General features: G+C 68.9%; 1 protein-coding gene across 2 annotated transcripts; it reads right to left on the reverse strand.

Moving 5' to 3' along the window:
* Positions 1-44: 44 nt before the first annotated feature.
* Positions 45-13,895, reverse strand: FAM171A2 (family with sequence similarity 171 member A2). 2 transcript variants are annotated; one of them, XM_074562153.1, is made up of 9 exons: positions 13,686-13,895; positions 9,219-9,364; positions 6,431-6,458; positions 6,141-6,299; positions 4,952-5,128; positions 4,644-4,760; positions 4,344-4,470; positions 2,076-3,383; positions 45-334 (listed from the first exon to the last, which is right to left on the reverse strand). In XM_074562153.1, the coding sequence occupies exons 1-9, from the start codon at positions 13,783-13,785 to the stop codon at positions 280-282; spliced, it is 2,217 nt and encodes a 738-aa protein (XP_074418254.1). In that variant the 5' UTR covers positions 13,786-13,895; the 3' UTR covers positions 45-279. The 2 variants fall into 2 exon arrangements, with proteins under 2 accessions (XP_074418254.1, XP_074418253.1); XM_074562152.1 differs by having other exon boundaries at positions 6,431-6,523; positions 9,137-9,364.
* Between the last annotated feature and the right edge of the window lie 1,319 nt (positions 13,896-15,214).

Here is a 15,214-nt window from a genome sequence, read left to right on the forward strand (position 1 = left end):
TAAGGAACGGGCAGGGACGCGCAGGGCGGGGGGTGGGGGGGGGGTCCCTGCCCAGTCCGGCCAGGGGCAGGCGGTGCCTGAAGCGGGGGGGGGAGTCCCCATGTTCCCCCCCCCCCGCACACACACACACCCCGCCAACCCGGACCCCGCTGTCCCCTCTTTGTCCTCGCCACGTAGAAAACGTTTAGAAACACGATTAAAATCCAAAGCCAAGGCGGGGGGGGGACACGAGGTTGAGGGGGGGGACACACACAGGCAACAGGGTCCCCCCCACTGCTCCTATGGCAGCTTGGAGGCACCGCTGGCCCGGGGGGCACTGCCGGCCCCCCCTGTCCTGCAGGGACACAAGAGGGGATGTGCCTCAGGACTTTGCGGGGCGGGGGGGGGGGCACGGGGGTGACATGCAGTTCTCATTCCCGCCCGCTCCCCCCCCCCAAAAAAAAGATGGGGAGGTGAATGGCAATGGCATGGGGGGGGGGACAGGGCAGCAGGACCCCATGCGACAGAGCCTGGTGGCACAGGGAGGGGGGGACACACACGATACCCGGGGGGGGGCGGGGGGGGCTCCCAACCACATGGGGACAAAGGTGACCTGGGGCTTGTCCCTCTGCCCCCTCCCATGGCAAGGCACAGCGTGGGGGGTGGGATGGGGGGGGGGAGTGGGGCTGGCTGGGGGGGACACAGGGACGAGGGCTGGGGCAGGGTGGGGTGAGAGGCATAGGATGGGATGGGATGGGACAGGACAGTGATGGGATGGGATGGGATGGGGTGGGATGGGATGGTGGCAGGATGGGGATTGGGATGGGATGGGATGGTGGCAGGATGGGAATGGGGATGGGATGGGTATGAGTTGGGATGGGGATGGCAATGGGATGGGATGAGACAGGACAGTGGTGGGATGGGATGGGATGGGATGGGATGGGATGGGATGGGATGGGATGGTGGCAGGATGGGCCAGTGGTGGGGTGGGATGGGACGGGACGGGATGGGATGGTGGCAGGATGGGCCAGTGGTGGAAGAAGACCATGGCAGGACAGGGACTGTGGTGGGATGGGATAGTGACTGGATGGGATGATGGTGGGATGGGCCAGTGGTGGGAGAAGACCATGGCAGGACAGGGGGGATGGGATGGGATGGGATGGGATGGGATGGGATGGGATGGTGGCAGGATGGGCCAGTGGTGGGAGAAGACCATGGCAGGAAGGGGGACAGTGGTGGGGTGGGATGGGATGGTGGCTGAATGGGATGGTGGTGGGATGATGATGATGGTGTGATAGGACAGGATGGCATCAGGCTGGGGTGGTGGTGGTGGGGTGGGATGCCAGTGGTGGGATAAGATATGGTTGGATGGGATGGTGGTGGGATGGGATGGTGGTGGGGTGACAGTGGTGGGATGGGATGGGATGTGATGGCCGTGGGATGGGACGATGGCTGGATGGGATGGCCATGGGATGGGACAGCGGTGGGATGGGGTGGTGGTGGGGTGGGATGAGATGATGGCTGGATGGGATGGTGTGGTGGGACAGCGGTGGGATGGAATGACAATGGTGGGATGGTGTGGTGTGGTGGTGGGAAGGGATGATGATGGTGGGATGGGATGATGATGGTGAGATGGGATGGTGGTGGGATGGGATGATGATGGTGAGACGGAATGACGATGGTGGGATGGGATGACGGTGGTGGGATGGGGTGGTGTGGTGGTGGGATGGGATGACGATGGTGAGATGGGATGACGATGGTGGGATGGGATGACGATGGTGGGATGGGATGGTGGTGGTGGGATGGGATGGGGATGGTGAGATGGGATGACGTGGTGGGATGGGATGGTGGCTGGCTGGGATATGGGATGGCGGTGAGATGGGACAGTGATGGGACAGGACGGTGGCAGGAGGATGGTGGTGGGCTGGGACAGTGGTGGGCTGGGCTGGTGTGGTGGGATGGGATGGGATGGTGGTGGGACGAGGTGACAACAGCAGGGTACCCCCCCCCATCCCACCCTCCCCCCACTCCCCCGGGGTCCCCCATCTCCCCCCTGCCCCCCCAAAGGGCTAAAGGACCCCCCCACCATCACTCACTTGACGTTGAAGACCATCAGTGGCCGCTCCTCCCGCTTCTGCCAGGGGCTTTTACGGTCGCCCCCCTCGTCCCCCCCCTCGCCCCCTTCGGCCAGCGCCTCCTCCTCGGGGCTGGTCAGGGAGTCGCGGGGGGCTTCGCTGGCGCTGCTGCGCCCGCTGCCCCCCCCGCGCCGCCCCCCGCTCCCCCCTTCCAGCAAGGGGGCCAGCGAGCTGTCCTCGGGGGAGGCGACGGGAAGGGGGGGTCGGGACCCTCCGTCCTCCCCCCCGCCTCCCACTGGCCCCCGGGGGAGGCGCGGGGGGGGCGCGGGGCCGGAGCCCCTCTCGCCGCCCTGCAGGTCGATGTAGGAATGGCGGACCTGGGAAGAACGGCCGTCCAAGGAGACGAACCAAGCTCTCGGCGGGGGGGGCCCCCCCAATTCCAACAACTGCTGCCCCGCCAGCGCCTGCAGCTCCCCGTTGAGCTGGGCCACCGCCGACCCGTCCAGCAGCACCGGGATGGCCACCGAGCCGCTGACGGGTTGGGGGGCGCGACCCCCCCCTCCCCAATTTTCCCCTTCCTCGAAGGCTTGCCCGGCGGAAGCCGGGGGCGGGGGGGCGGCTGTCGTCGCCGCCGCCGCCGCCGCCGCCACCGCCATCGAACCGGGTCCCCCCTCGCTTTCGGGGGGACCCTCCGGTTCGCCGGGGGCCAGGCGCATGTAGCGAGCGGGGATGAGGAGGGTGGGCATCACCCCCCGGTACACGTCCTCCGGCCCCCCGCCCCGCTCCAGGGGGCCGCAGAGGAGGAGGGGACCGGGGGGAGCCAGCGATGGGGGGCGAGGCGGGGGGTCGGGCAGGGGGTGCTCGTTGGGCTGCCCCCCGTAACGGGAAAACAGCGGGGGGGAGGGAGGCCGGGGAGGGAAAGCGGGGGTCCCCCGGGGGTGCTCGTCGGGGGGCTGCAGCCCGTCCACGGAGCGGGCGGCCCTGAGGCCGAAGGCTTCGCCGGGGCGGCCATAGTCCTCCGGGGCGGGGGGTTGACGGCGACGGGGGGCCAGGGTGCCGGCGGGGGTACGGGGACCGGCACGTAACTGGGGGGGAACCGGAGGTTGGAAAAAGTCCGGACGAGGGGTGGGAAGATCCCGGGGTGCCGGAGGGGGTAACGCGGGGGTGGGGAGGTCGGTGTCCCCCCCCGAGGAGGCCGTCTCCAGGTGGCTGGCGGCGCAGAGCAGGTCCAGCTGGGACACCGAGGTGGCCTGATCCCGACGGGCGGCTTCCAGCGGCCCCGGCAGCGGCAGCTTGCGGTGCTGCGCCCGCGGCTTCAGGCACCGCCGCCTGCGGGGACATGGCGGGGGACGGGGGGGGGGGGGGCCCCCACCCAAGCCAGCTATAGGGTGGCCAGGGGTGCCCCAAGGGGGAGTGCCCCCCCCTCCCAAAGCCAGCTATAGGGCTCTCAAGGGTGCTGGGAGCCAGCTATAGGGCATGCAGAGGTGCCAGGGGGTGGTGTCCCCCCTCCCCCAAGCAAGCTATAGGGTGCCCAGGGGTGCCCCCCCCCTCCAAAGCCAGCTATAGGGCACCCAGAGGTGCCAGGGGGTGGTGCCCCCCCTCCACCAAGCCAGCTATAGGGTGCCCAGGGGTGACCCCCCCCTCCAAAGCCAGCTATAGGGCACCCAGAGGTGCCAGGGGGTGGTGCCCCCCCACCCAGAAGCCAGCTATAGGGCTCTTGGGGGTGCTGGGAAGTGGTGGGGCCCCCCCAAAGTCAGCTATAGGGCACGCGGAGGTGCCAGGGGGTGGTGTCCCCCCTCCCCCAAGCCAGCTATAGGGTGCCCAGGGGTGGCCCCCCCGTCCAAAGCCAGCTATAGGGTACCCTGAGGTGCCAGGGGGTGGTGCCCCCTCCCCATGTAGCCAGCTATAGGGCACCGGGGGGGGGGGTGCCATGGGGTGATGTCTCTCACCATAGGCAGCTATAGGATGGGGGAGGGGGGGGGGGTGTGCCAGGCAGACAGCATCCACCCCATAGCCAGCTATAGGGCACCCAGGGGTGTCAGGGAACGCTGGTGCCCCCCCCCCAACCAACTATAGGGCACCCAAGGGGGCCAGGCAGGCAGTGTCCCCCCCCATATCCAGCTCTAGGGTGCCAGGCGGGTGCTGCCCCCCCTATACCCAGCTATAGGATGCCCATGGGTGCCAGGCGGGCAGTGAGTGTGCCCCCCACCCCCCCAACCCCCCCCCAAGCCATGGCGGGGACCCCGGGGGCGCGGGGCTGTGGTGGGGGGGAGGGGAGGGGGCGCTGACCTGCAGTAGTAGATGAGGAGGCAGAGGAGGATGAGGACGAGCAGGGCCAGCGCGCCCAGGATGGTGAGGAGGAAGATGGTGTGGTAGGTGGTGATGTCCGTCACGCCCGCCGCCATGGCCACCAGCCCTGGGGAAGGAGGCGGGGGGGAAACGGGGGGGACGGCGGGGTCGGACGGGGCGTGGGCACCCCCCCCCCACCACCAGCACCCCATGGGTTAGGTGTCCTCTCCCCTCCCACACACAGGGTGCTGCCACCCCCTCCCCAGGGACAGCCAGGGGCACCCATGGGTGTCACCCTACCTGTGCTGGGGGAGGGCAGAGCCGCTGCCCAGTATCCCAACTGGGGGGAGACGAAGGTCCAGTAGAGCTGTCGGCCTTCCTTACGGATCAGCCCCGTCCCGTTACGCACCCACAGCCCTGCGGGGAGACACATCCGTCCCCCACCCCCGGCCCCACAGCGGGCTGAGACACCCCCCACCTCCCTCCCCCAACCCAAACTCATCACCCCCCACCGCCGCCATCCCCGGCAGGAGCCGTGCCACACCCCCCCCCCCCCCCCCCCCCCCCGCCACCGCCACAACCCCCGCCACCCCCCCAACTCCGCTCACCGCTCTTGGGGTCAAACCTCCAGGCTGGCACGCTGGTGGCCACCACTGGCCCGGCATCGGGGGCCAAAGGGATGGAGAGGTGGACGGGGCCGGCCAGCGGCACCTCCGTCCCGTTGCCCGTGAAGAGGTGGACGCTGAGAGCCGCCACGGGCGCCAGCTCCAGCCAGGTGGCATTGGCTGTGGGAAGAGGGGGGGGGTGGGACGACAAAGCCAGGGGGACGGTGACCTCGCGGGGTGTGGGGGTGACCTTATGGGGTGTCCCCACCCTGGTGTCACAGCCTGGCGGGGGCTGGCAGGGCCCTCTGGAGATCATCCCCTCCAACCCCCGGCCAGAGCAGGGTCACCCAGAGCAGGTGGCACAGGAACGCGGCCAGGCGGGGTTGGAATGTCTCCAGAGACGGAGACTCCCCCACCTCTCTGGGCAGCCTGTGCCAGGGCTCTGCCACCCTCACAGCAAAGAAGTTCCTCCTCCTGTTGAGATGGAACTTCCCAGGGGCAAGTTTGTGCCCGTTACCCCTTGTCCTGTCCCCGGGCACCACTGAGAAGAGCCTGGCCCCATCCTCCTGACACCCCCCCTTTCAGTATTTATCAGTGTTGATAAGATCCCCCCTCAGCCGGCTTTTTTCCAGGCTGAAGAGACCCAAATCCCTCAGCCTTTCTCCATCAGAGAGGGGTTCCAGTCCCCTCAGCATCTCGGTGGCCCTTTGCTGTCCCCTCTCCAGCAGTTCCCTGTCCCTCTTGACCCGGGGAGCCCAGCACTGGCCCCAGAGCTCCAGCCGTGGCCTCCCCAGGGCAGAGCCGAGGGGGAGGATGAACCTCCCTCCACCTGCTGGCCACGCTCTTCTCGATGCCCCCCAGGATGCCATCGGTCTCTTTGGCCACGAGGTCCCATCGCTGGCTCGTGGTCACCCTGTTGCCCCCCAGGACTCCCAGGTCTCTTTCCCCAGAGCTGCTCTCCAGCAGGTCACCCCCAGCCTGTCCTGGTGCGGGGGGTTTTTCCTCCCCGGGTGCAGCACCCTGCGCTCGCCCTTCTTGAACCTCGTGAGGTTCCTCTCCCCCCAACTCTCCGGCCCGTCCAGGTCTCTCCGGATGGCGGCACAGCCTGCCGGTGTGACAGCCACCACCACCCCCACACCCCCCCTTCTCCCCAGCTTTGTGTCACCGGCAAAGGTGCCGGGGGTCCCCGTACCGCTGCCGTCCTGCTCGGCCCCGAGGAAGGCGGGGAAGGCGCGGGCCAGGCTGGGGCCGGTGGCGGCCGTGAGGGAGGCGGCGAGTTGGCTGTACGTGGAGCTGCGGGGCAAGCGGGCCGCCCGCCGCGGGAACTGCGCCCACGGCTGCCCCCGGGCACCTGCGGAGAGAGAGAGGGGGGACACACACACACACACAGAGACACACACGAGGTGGGTGGCAGCCCCCGAGGGCGGCGGCGTGTCATGTCATGTGTGTCCCCCCCCCGCCCCGGCCATCCCGGTGGCTCACCTGGGGATCCCAGGAGGATCTGGACCAGGTCCTCGTAGAGGATGAGGGTGGCGGGGCGCTCGGGGAGCAGGTAGAGGCTGATGGAGGCGTAGACTGCAAGGACCGGGGGGGGGGGGGGGGTGGGGGTGGGAGGGGAGTGTTGGGGGGGAACGCAAAAATACCCCCCCCATCACCGCACCCCCAGCCCTGCACCCCCCCCCATCCCCCTGCACTCCCCAGCTCCCTGAACCCCCCCCATCACCGCACACCCCCATACCCGTGCACCCCCCATCCCTGCACCCCCCCATCACCACACCCCAGTCCCTGCACCCCCCATCCCTACACCCCCCCATCCCCGCACCCCCATCACTGCACCCCCCCATCCCTGCACCCCCATCACCACACCCCCATCCCTGCACCCCCCTTCCCTGCACCCCCCCATCACCACACCCCCATCCCTGCGCCCCCCATCCCTGCACCCCCCCATCACCACCCCCCTTCCCTGCACCCCCATCCCCGCACCCCCCATCCCCCTGCACCCCCCCATCCCCACACCCTCCCATCCCCCTGCACCCCATCCCCACATCCCCCATCCCCACCCCCCCATCCCCATGCACCCCATCCCTGCAACACCCATCCCCATGCACCCCCATCACCGCACCCCCCATCACTGCACCCCCCATCTCCACACCCCCCATCACCGCACCCCCATCCATACAACCCCCCATCCCTGCACCCCCCCATTCCCGTGCACCCCATCCCTGCACACCCCCATCTCTGCACCCCCCATCCCCACGCCCCCATCCCCATGCACCCCCATCCCCGCACCCCCCCATCTCCACACCCCCCATCCCTCTGCACCTCCCCTTCCCTGCACCCCCATCCCTCTGCACCCCCCATCCCCGCACCCCCATCCCCACACCCCCCCCGCTGAGCGCTCCCACGTGTCCCACCCCCCCAGCAAGGTGACCCCATCGACGCGCTCCCCCCCCCACCCCCGCCATGGCCCTTGGGGACACGGGCTGGCGCCCAGCCCAGGGTGCTCCCCCCCCCCCCGCCCCCCCATCCCTCCACCCCACGATGGGGCACTTTGGGGTCACCAGGACACAGCCGACCCCCTCCCCAAAAGCCCTTTTGTGTCCCCAGTAAAGGACTGGGGTCCCCAGTAAGGGACCAGAGGCCCCCAGTAAGGGATCATGGCCCTTCAGTTACAGATTGGAGCCCCCACCCCCGCCCCCCCCAGTAAGTGAGGAATGAGGGACCCCACTAAGGGCTTGGGGGCCCCCATAAGGGATTGAGGCTCCCAGTAAGGGACCAGTTCCCCCCAACAGGGCTCAGAGCCCCCCAGGAAGGGCTTGGGGTCCCCCAGTAAAGGGTTGGGGTCCCCCGTAAGTGTTCGGTCCCCCCCATTAAAGGGTTGTGTCCCCCCATAAGGGCTCAGAGCCCCCCAGTAAGGGGTTGGGACCCCCCCATAAGGGCTCGGAATCCCCCAGTAAGGGGCTGGGAGCCCCCATAAGAGCTTCCGGTCCCACCAGTAAGGGACTGGGGTCTACAATAAGGGCTCAGAGCCCCCCAGTAAGGGGTTGGAACCCCCCCATAAGGGCTCAGAGTCCCCCAGTAAGGGGCTGGGGTACCCAATAAGGGCTCAGAGCCCCCCAGTAAGGGACTGGGGTCCCCAATAAAGGCTCAGAACCCCCAGTAAGGGGTTGGGACCCCCCATAAGAGCTCAGAGACCCACCAGTAAGGGATTGGGGTCCCCAGTAAGGGCTCAGAGCCCCCCAGTAAGGGACTGGGGTCCCCAATAAAGGCTCAGAACCCCCAGTAAGGGGTTGGGACCCCCCATAAGAGCTCAGAGACCCACCAGTAAGGGATTGGGGTCCCCAATAAGGGCTCAGAGCCCCCCAGTAAGGGACTGGGGTCCCCAGTAAGAGCTCAGAGCCCCCCAGTAGGGGATTGGACCCCTCAATAAGAGCTCAGAGACCCACCAGTAAGGGATTGGGGTCCCCAATGAGGGCTCAAAGCCCCCCAGTAAGGGGTTGGGAGCCCCCCATAAGGGCTCAGAATCCCCCAGTAAGGGGGTGGGTTTCCCAATAGGGGCTCAGAGCCCCCCAGTAAGGGGGTGGGGTCCCCAGTAAGAGCTCAGAGACCCACCAGTAAGGGATTGGAACCCTCAGTAAGAGCTTAGAGACCCACCAGTAAGGGATTGGGGTCCTCAGTAAGGGCTCACAGCCCCCCAGTAAAGGACTGGGGTCCTCAATAAAGGCTCAGAACCCCCAGTAAGGGGTTGGGACCCCCCGTAAGAGCTCAGAGACCCACCAGTAAGGGACTGGGGTCCCCAATAAGGGCTCAGAGCCCCCCAGTAAGGGATTGGACCCCTCAATAAGAGCTCAGAGACCCACCAGTAAGGGATTGGGGTCCCCAATGAGGGCTCAAAGCCCCCCAGTAAGGGGTTGGGACCCCCCCCATAAGGGCTCAGAATCCCCCAGTAAGGGGGTGGGGTCCCCAGTTAAGAGCTCAGAGACCCACCAGTAAGGGATTGGGGTCCCCAGTAAGGGCTCAGAGCCCCCCAGTAAGGGATCAGGGTCCTCAGTAAGGACTCAGAGCCCCCCAGTAAGGGTCTGGGTTTCCCAATAAGGGTTCAGAGCCCCCCCAGTAAAGACTCGGAGCCCCCCAGCAAGGGGCTGGGGTCCCCCATAAGGGCTGGAGGGGGGGGTCCCGGTGACTCACGCGGCAGCTTGTTGACGCGCCAGGGGACGGAGGCGGTGACGTAGCCGCGGCGGGCGGCGGTGACGAGGACCCAGGTGCCCAGGCGGTAGGGGACGGGCAGGACGCCGGCGCCCTCGTGGTCGGTGGTGCCGGCCGCCAGCGAGCTGCGGTTGCCAAAGACCTCCAGGGTGGCCTGGGCCAGCGGGGCCAGCGTCCCGCTCTCGTACACCTGCACCTTCAGCAGCACCTCTGCGGGGGGACACGGGTGACGCGTGGGTGCCACCCCGCACGGGTACCCCCCCCAGCACGCGCCCGGTGGATGGGGTGGGGGGCACCATCTCAGCAGGGTGGTGGGACCCTCCCAGTGGGTCGTGGCCACCACCCCAGTCTGGTAGATGGTGGGCACCATCGCAGCAGAATGGTGGGACCCTTCCAGTGGGTCACGGCCACCACCCTGGTGGGTCAGGGGCATCATCTCAGCAGGGTTTTGGGACCCTCCCGGTGGGTCATAGGTACCATCCCAGCAGGTCATGAGACCCATCCTGGTGGGTCATGGCCCCCACCCCAGTCTGGTAGATCATGGGTACCATCATGGTGGGTCAGAGGCACCATCCCGGCAGGTCATGAGACCCATCCTGGTGGGTCATGGCCCCCACCCCAGTCTGGTAGATCATGGGCACTATCATGGTGGGTCATGGGCACCATCCCAGCAGAATGGTGGGACCCTCCCAGTGGGTCATGGCCACCATCCCAGCAGGTCATGGCCACCATCCCAGCAGGTGGCGGGACACACCCAGTGGGTCATGGGCACCATCCCGGTCCGGTAGATCACGGGCACCATCCCGGCAGGTCATGAGACCCACCCTGGTGGGTCATGGCCACCACCCCTGTTTGGTAGATCATTGGCAACATAGTGGTGGGTCATGGGCACCATCCCAGCAGGTCATGGGCACCATCCCAGCAGGTGGTGGGACCTACCCAGCGGGTCATGGCCACCACCCCAGTCTGGTGGGTCATGGGCACCATACTGGCAGGTCACGGGCACCATTGTAGTGAGTCATGGGCACCATCCCAGCAGGTGGTGGGACCCACCAGTGGGTCATGGCCACCACCCCAGTCTGGTGGGTCACGGGCACCATCCCAGCAGGTCATGGGCACTATCTCGGGAGGGTGGTGGGACCCATATCAGCAGAATGGTGGGACCCATCCCAGTGAGTCATGGCCACCATCTCAGCAGGGTGGTGAGACCCGCCCAGTGGGTCATGGTCACCAACCCAGTCTGGTGGGTCATGGGCACCATCCCAGTAGGGTGGTGGGGCCCATATCAGCAGAATGGTGGGATCCATCCTGGTGGGTCACGGCCCCCACCCCAGTAAGGTCACAGGTACCATCCCAGCAGGGCAGCTGGCAGGTTTGTGGCCACCATCCCAGTAGGATGCCGGGCGCCATCCCAGCGGGACAGCGGGCACCGTGCTGGGGGGTGCGGGCACCATCCCTGTGCCCCTCTCCATGCCCACCCTCTGCCCCCCGGCAGCGGGTGGACGAAGGGGGGGGTGGGGGGGTTATCGCCCCGGGGTGCCGTGCCCTGGCAGGTGGGTGCACCCAGCCATCTCCCTCCCCAACCCCCCCCACCCCCCCCCAACCCTCCCTGCAAAGGGGCCAGACGGGGCCATCCCCGCTCAGGGCACAGCTCACACGTGTCACGAGTTTGGGGGATCTCCACCCCGGTGGGCCCCACCGGCGGCCCAGGGATGGGTCCCCCACCCCAGTCGCTGATGCTGGGATGGGCACAGCTTGGAGGGGGGACCCCCCCCTGTGCCCCCAGCCCCCTCCCCGCACCCCCACCCCCCCGTGCGGGCGCCATCCTGCGCATGAGCCCGCAGCCCTTGGCAGCCGGCCCGGCTCGGGCGCCGTCACCCTGGCAACGACCTCCTTCATCCCACGGCCCCCGGGCGCTTTTGGGACCCCGTGTCCCCCCCCACCCCCACCCCCGGCAGCATCCTGCCCCCCCAAAAGAGCCCACACCACCGGGCAACCCCAACTCCCCCCCACCCTGCCCCGCCCCAGCCCAGATGTTGCCCAGATGTGACAACGGGCAAGGGGAGGAATTTGCAGCAGCTGCTTCGGCGAGGCGCTGGGGGGGGGGGTCGGGCATGGCGGGGGGGGGGACACTGGGGGCGTCCCCCCACATAGCAGGGACAGGCGGCGCCCAGGGGGCAGGAATGTCCCCGCGGCCACATGCCGGCCACCCACAGCTGCTGGGGGACAGCTGGCACCAACGGCTACCCCCTGGCGTCCTATGGAGAAGGGGGGGGACCAAAGTGCCACCCCCCCAGCGCCGGGGGCACAGCCGCCCCCCCCCACCTCCCCTCCCCTCCCCATTCTCTGCCTCCACGGGCACAAGCCACCACCAAGAGGTCCCCAGTCGGTGGCATGGCCACCACGGGGCACACTGCGCCCCCCCACCCCACCGGCTTCCCAGTGCCTCCCAGTTTGACCTCATGGCTCCATGATGGGGGGGGGGGCAGGCCATGGGAGGGGGGAGCGGGACCCAGCCCTGTGCTCTGTCACCACTGCCACCCCCAGGGACGGGCGCGGGTGACACCAACAGAGAGCTGAGCCAGCGCGGGCAGGAGGGGGCCGTGGCCGTGCCGGGGTCAGGGACGCCCCCCCTCACCCCACTGCCCCCCCCCCCCAATCTCACCCTCTGGGCACCCCTCGCCCTGGCACAGGGTTTGGGGTGCAGGTAGGGGGGTGTCACGGGAGCCAGGGGGACCCCAAAGTGGCACGCTGCCCCCCAAGGCCCACCCTGCCTGCCACCTGGGCCTGCAATGGGGTGACCCCCCACCCTGCCCGGGATGGCCCCCCCCCACCACCGTCCTGCACCCCTGGGTGCTGCTCAAGACCCCCCCCCACCCACCCACCCTCTCTGCTGTGCTCCCTGGCCTGGGACCCCCACCCACCACGTTGCATCCCCTGGTGCTGCCCAAGACCCCCACCCAACCTCCTGCACCCCCACGCTCTCTCTAGGACCCCCACCCATCATCCTGCACCCCCACGCTCTCTCTAGGACCCCCACCCATCATCCTGCACCCCCATGGCTGCGACCCCCCACCCATCATCCTGCACCCCATGGCCTGGCACCCCCACCCACCATGTGGCACCCCCATGCTCTATCCAAGACTCCCCACCCACCCACCCACCCACCCACGCGCCCTCCTGGCACTCGCTGTCCTGGGACCCCCACCCACCATGTTGCACCCCCTGGCACTGTCCAGGACCCCCCCCCCACCTCCTGCACCCCCAAGCTCTCTCTAGGACCCCCACCCATCATCCTGCACCCCCATGCTCTGTCCAAGACCTCCCCCCCCCATCCTGGCACCCACTGGCCTGGGACCCCCACCCATCACGTTGCATCCCCTGGTGCTACCCAGGACCCCCACCCACCCTCCTGCACCCCATAACCTGGACCCCCACCCAACCTCCCGCACCCCCAAGCTCTCTCTAGGACCCCCACCCACCCTCCTGCACCCCATAACCTGGACCCCCACCCGACTTCCCACATCCCCAAGCTCTCTCTAGGACCCCCACCCACCCTCCTGCACCCCATAACCTGGACCCCCACCCAACCTCCCGCACCCCCAAGCTCTCTCTAGGACCCCCACCCACCCTCCTGCACCCCATGGCCTGGACCCCCACCCAACCTCCCGCACCCCCAAGCTTTCTCTAGGACCCCCACCCACCCTCCTGCACCCCATGGCCTGGCACTCCCCCCCCACCGCCATGTTGCACCCCCCATGCTCTGTCCAAGACCCCCCCCACATCCATCCTGGCACCCGCTGGCCTGGGACCCCCCACCCACCGTATTGCATTCCTTGGTGCTGCCCAGGCCCCCCACCCAACCTCCTGCACCCCACAGCCTGGGACCCCCAGCCACCCTCCTGCACCCTCAAGCTCTGCCCAGGACCCCCCCCCACCTTCCTTCCCCGCCCTGGCTTGCGACCCCCACCCACCATCCTGCACCCCCTGCTGCTGCCCGGGACCCCCCCCACCCCCCGCACCCCATAGCCACAGACCACCCCCACCCTCTTGCCCCCCCAAGCCCTGCCCGCGATCCCCCCCCCCCACACCCATTTGCACCCCACGGCACCACCAAGAACCCCCCCCACACCCTCCTGCACCCCCAGGACCCCCCCCCCACCCAGCACCTTACGCCCAGAACCGCCCGGGGAGGGGGGAAACGGACGCACAGACCGGGGCGGAGGGGGGGGGGCGGGGGGGGGGCTGACAGACAGACACCGGGGTTGGGTTGGGGTGGGGGGGGATGACGGGGGATGGACGGACTCGGCTCGGGGCGGGGGGGGACAGACGGCCCCGGCCGGCCACCTGGGGGGGGGCGGGCAGCGGGGATGGCGGGGGGGGGGGTCGTTCCGCGGCGGGATGGGGGTCAGTCAGGCGGGGCTGGGGGTCGATGGAGGGGCCGGGGAGGGGGAGGTCGGGGCGGGGGTGGGCGCCTCCCCCCCCCCCCCCCGCCTCCACCGCCGCCCCCGCACACAAAGGCCGCTCTCACCGTGCGCTCCCGGCTCCGCCGCGCCCCGCGCCCGCCGCCCGCCCGCGGCCACCAGCAGCAGCAGCACCGGCAGCGGCGGCAGGAGGCGGCGGGGCCGCATGGTGGCTCCGCGCCGTTACCCCGCCATGCCCCGGCCCGCCCGGCCCGGCCCGCTCCGCCCGCCGCCACCGCCGCCGCGGGGACCGGGCTCCACCTGCCGGAGCCGCCGGGCACGGCCGCCCGCCCCGCCCCGGCACCGGCCCCCACCCCCGGCACCGCCCCGCAACCCCCGACCCACCCCCGGCACCGGCACCGACATCCCGGCACTGACCTCGGAACCGTATCGGCATCCCGGCACCCACCCGGGTACCAGCATCGGCCCCCCCCGGTACCGGCACCGGCATCCCGGGACCGACCCCCGGTACCATATCGGCATCCCGGCACTGACCCGGGTACCGGCACCGACCCTGGTACTGCACCGGCATCCCAGGACCCACCCCCGGGACCATATCGGCACTCCGGTACCGACCCCGGTACCGGCACCGACCCTGATACTGTACCGGCATCCCGGGTCGGACCTTGGTACCGGCACCGGCATCCCAGGACTCACCCCCAGTACCATATCAGCATTCCAACACTGACCCCAGTACCAGCACTGGCATCCCAGGACTGACCCCGGTACCGGCACTCGGTACCGGCACCCCGGGACTGTCCCCCGGTACCATATTGGCATCCCAGCACCGACCCCAGTACCGGCACTGGCATCCTGGCACTGACCCCGGTACCGTATTGGCATCCCGGCACTGACCCCGGCACTCGGTACCAGCATCCCAGCACTGACCCAGGTACCATATCGGTATCCTGGCACTGACCCGGTACCGGCACTGCTCCTGCTACCGCACCGGCATCCCAGGACCCACCCCCGGTACCACATCGGCATCCCGGCACTGACCCGGGTACTGTATTCGCATCCCGGCACTGACCCCAGTACCAACACCAGCATCCCCGGACCCACCCCCGGGACCATATCAGCACTCTGGTACCGACCCCGGTACTGGCACTGATCGTGATACCGCACCTGCATCCCCGGTCTGACCTTGGTACCGTCACCGGCATCCCAGGACTCACCCCCAGTACCATATCAGCATTCCAACACTGACCCCAGTACCAGCACTGGCATCCCAGGACTGATCCCAGTACCGGCACTCGGTACCGGCACCCCGGGACTGTCCCCCGGTACCATATTGGCATCCCGGCACTGACCCGGGTACCATATCCTGGCACTGACCCCGGTACCGGCACTGCCCCTGGTACCGCACCAGCATCCTGGGACCCACCCCCAGGCCCACATCGGCATCCCAGCACTGACCCGGGTACCGTATTCACATCCCGGCACTGACCCCAGTACCAACACCAGCATCCCAGGACCCACCCCCGGTACCATATCGGCACTCCGGCACTGACCCCGGTACCGGCACAAACCCTGATACTGCACCGACATCCCGGGTCTGATGGTACCGGCACCAGCATCCTAGGACACCCCCCTCCGG

Source organism: Larus michahellis, chromosome 18, assembly GCF_964199755.1.
Source record: "Larus michahellis chromosome 18, bLarMic1.1, whole genome shotgun sequence".
NCBI classification, from domain to species: Eukaryota; Metazoa; Chordata; class Aves; order Charadriiformes; family Laridae; genus Larus; species Larus michahellis.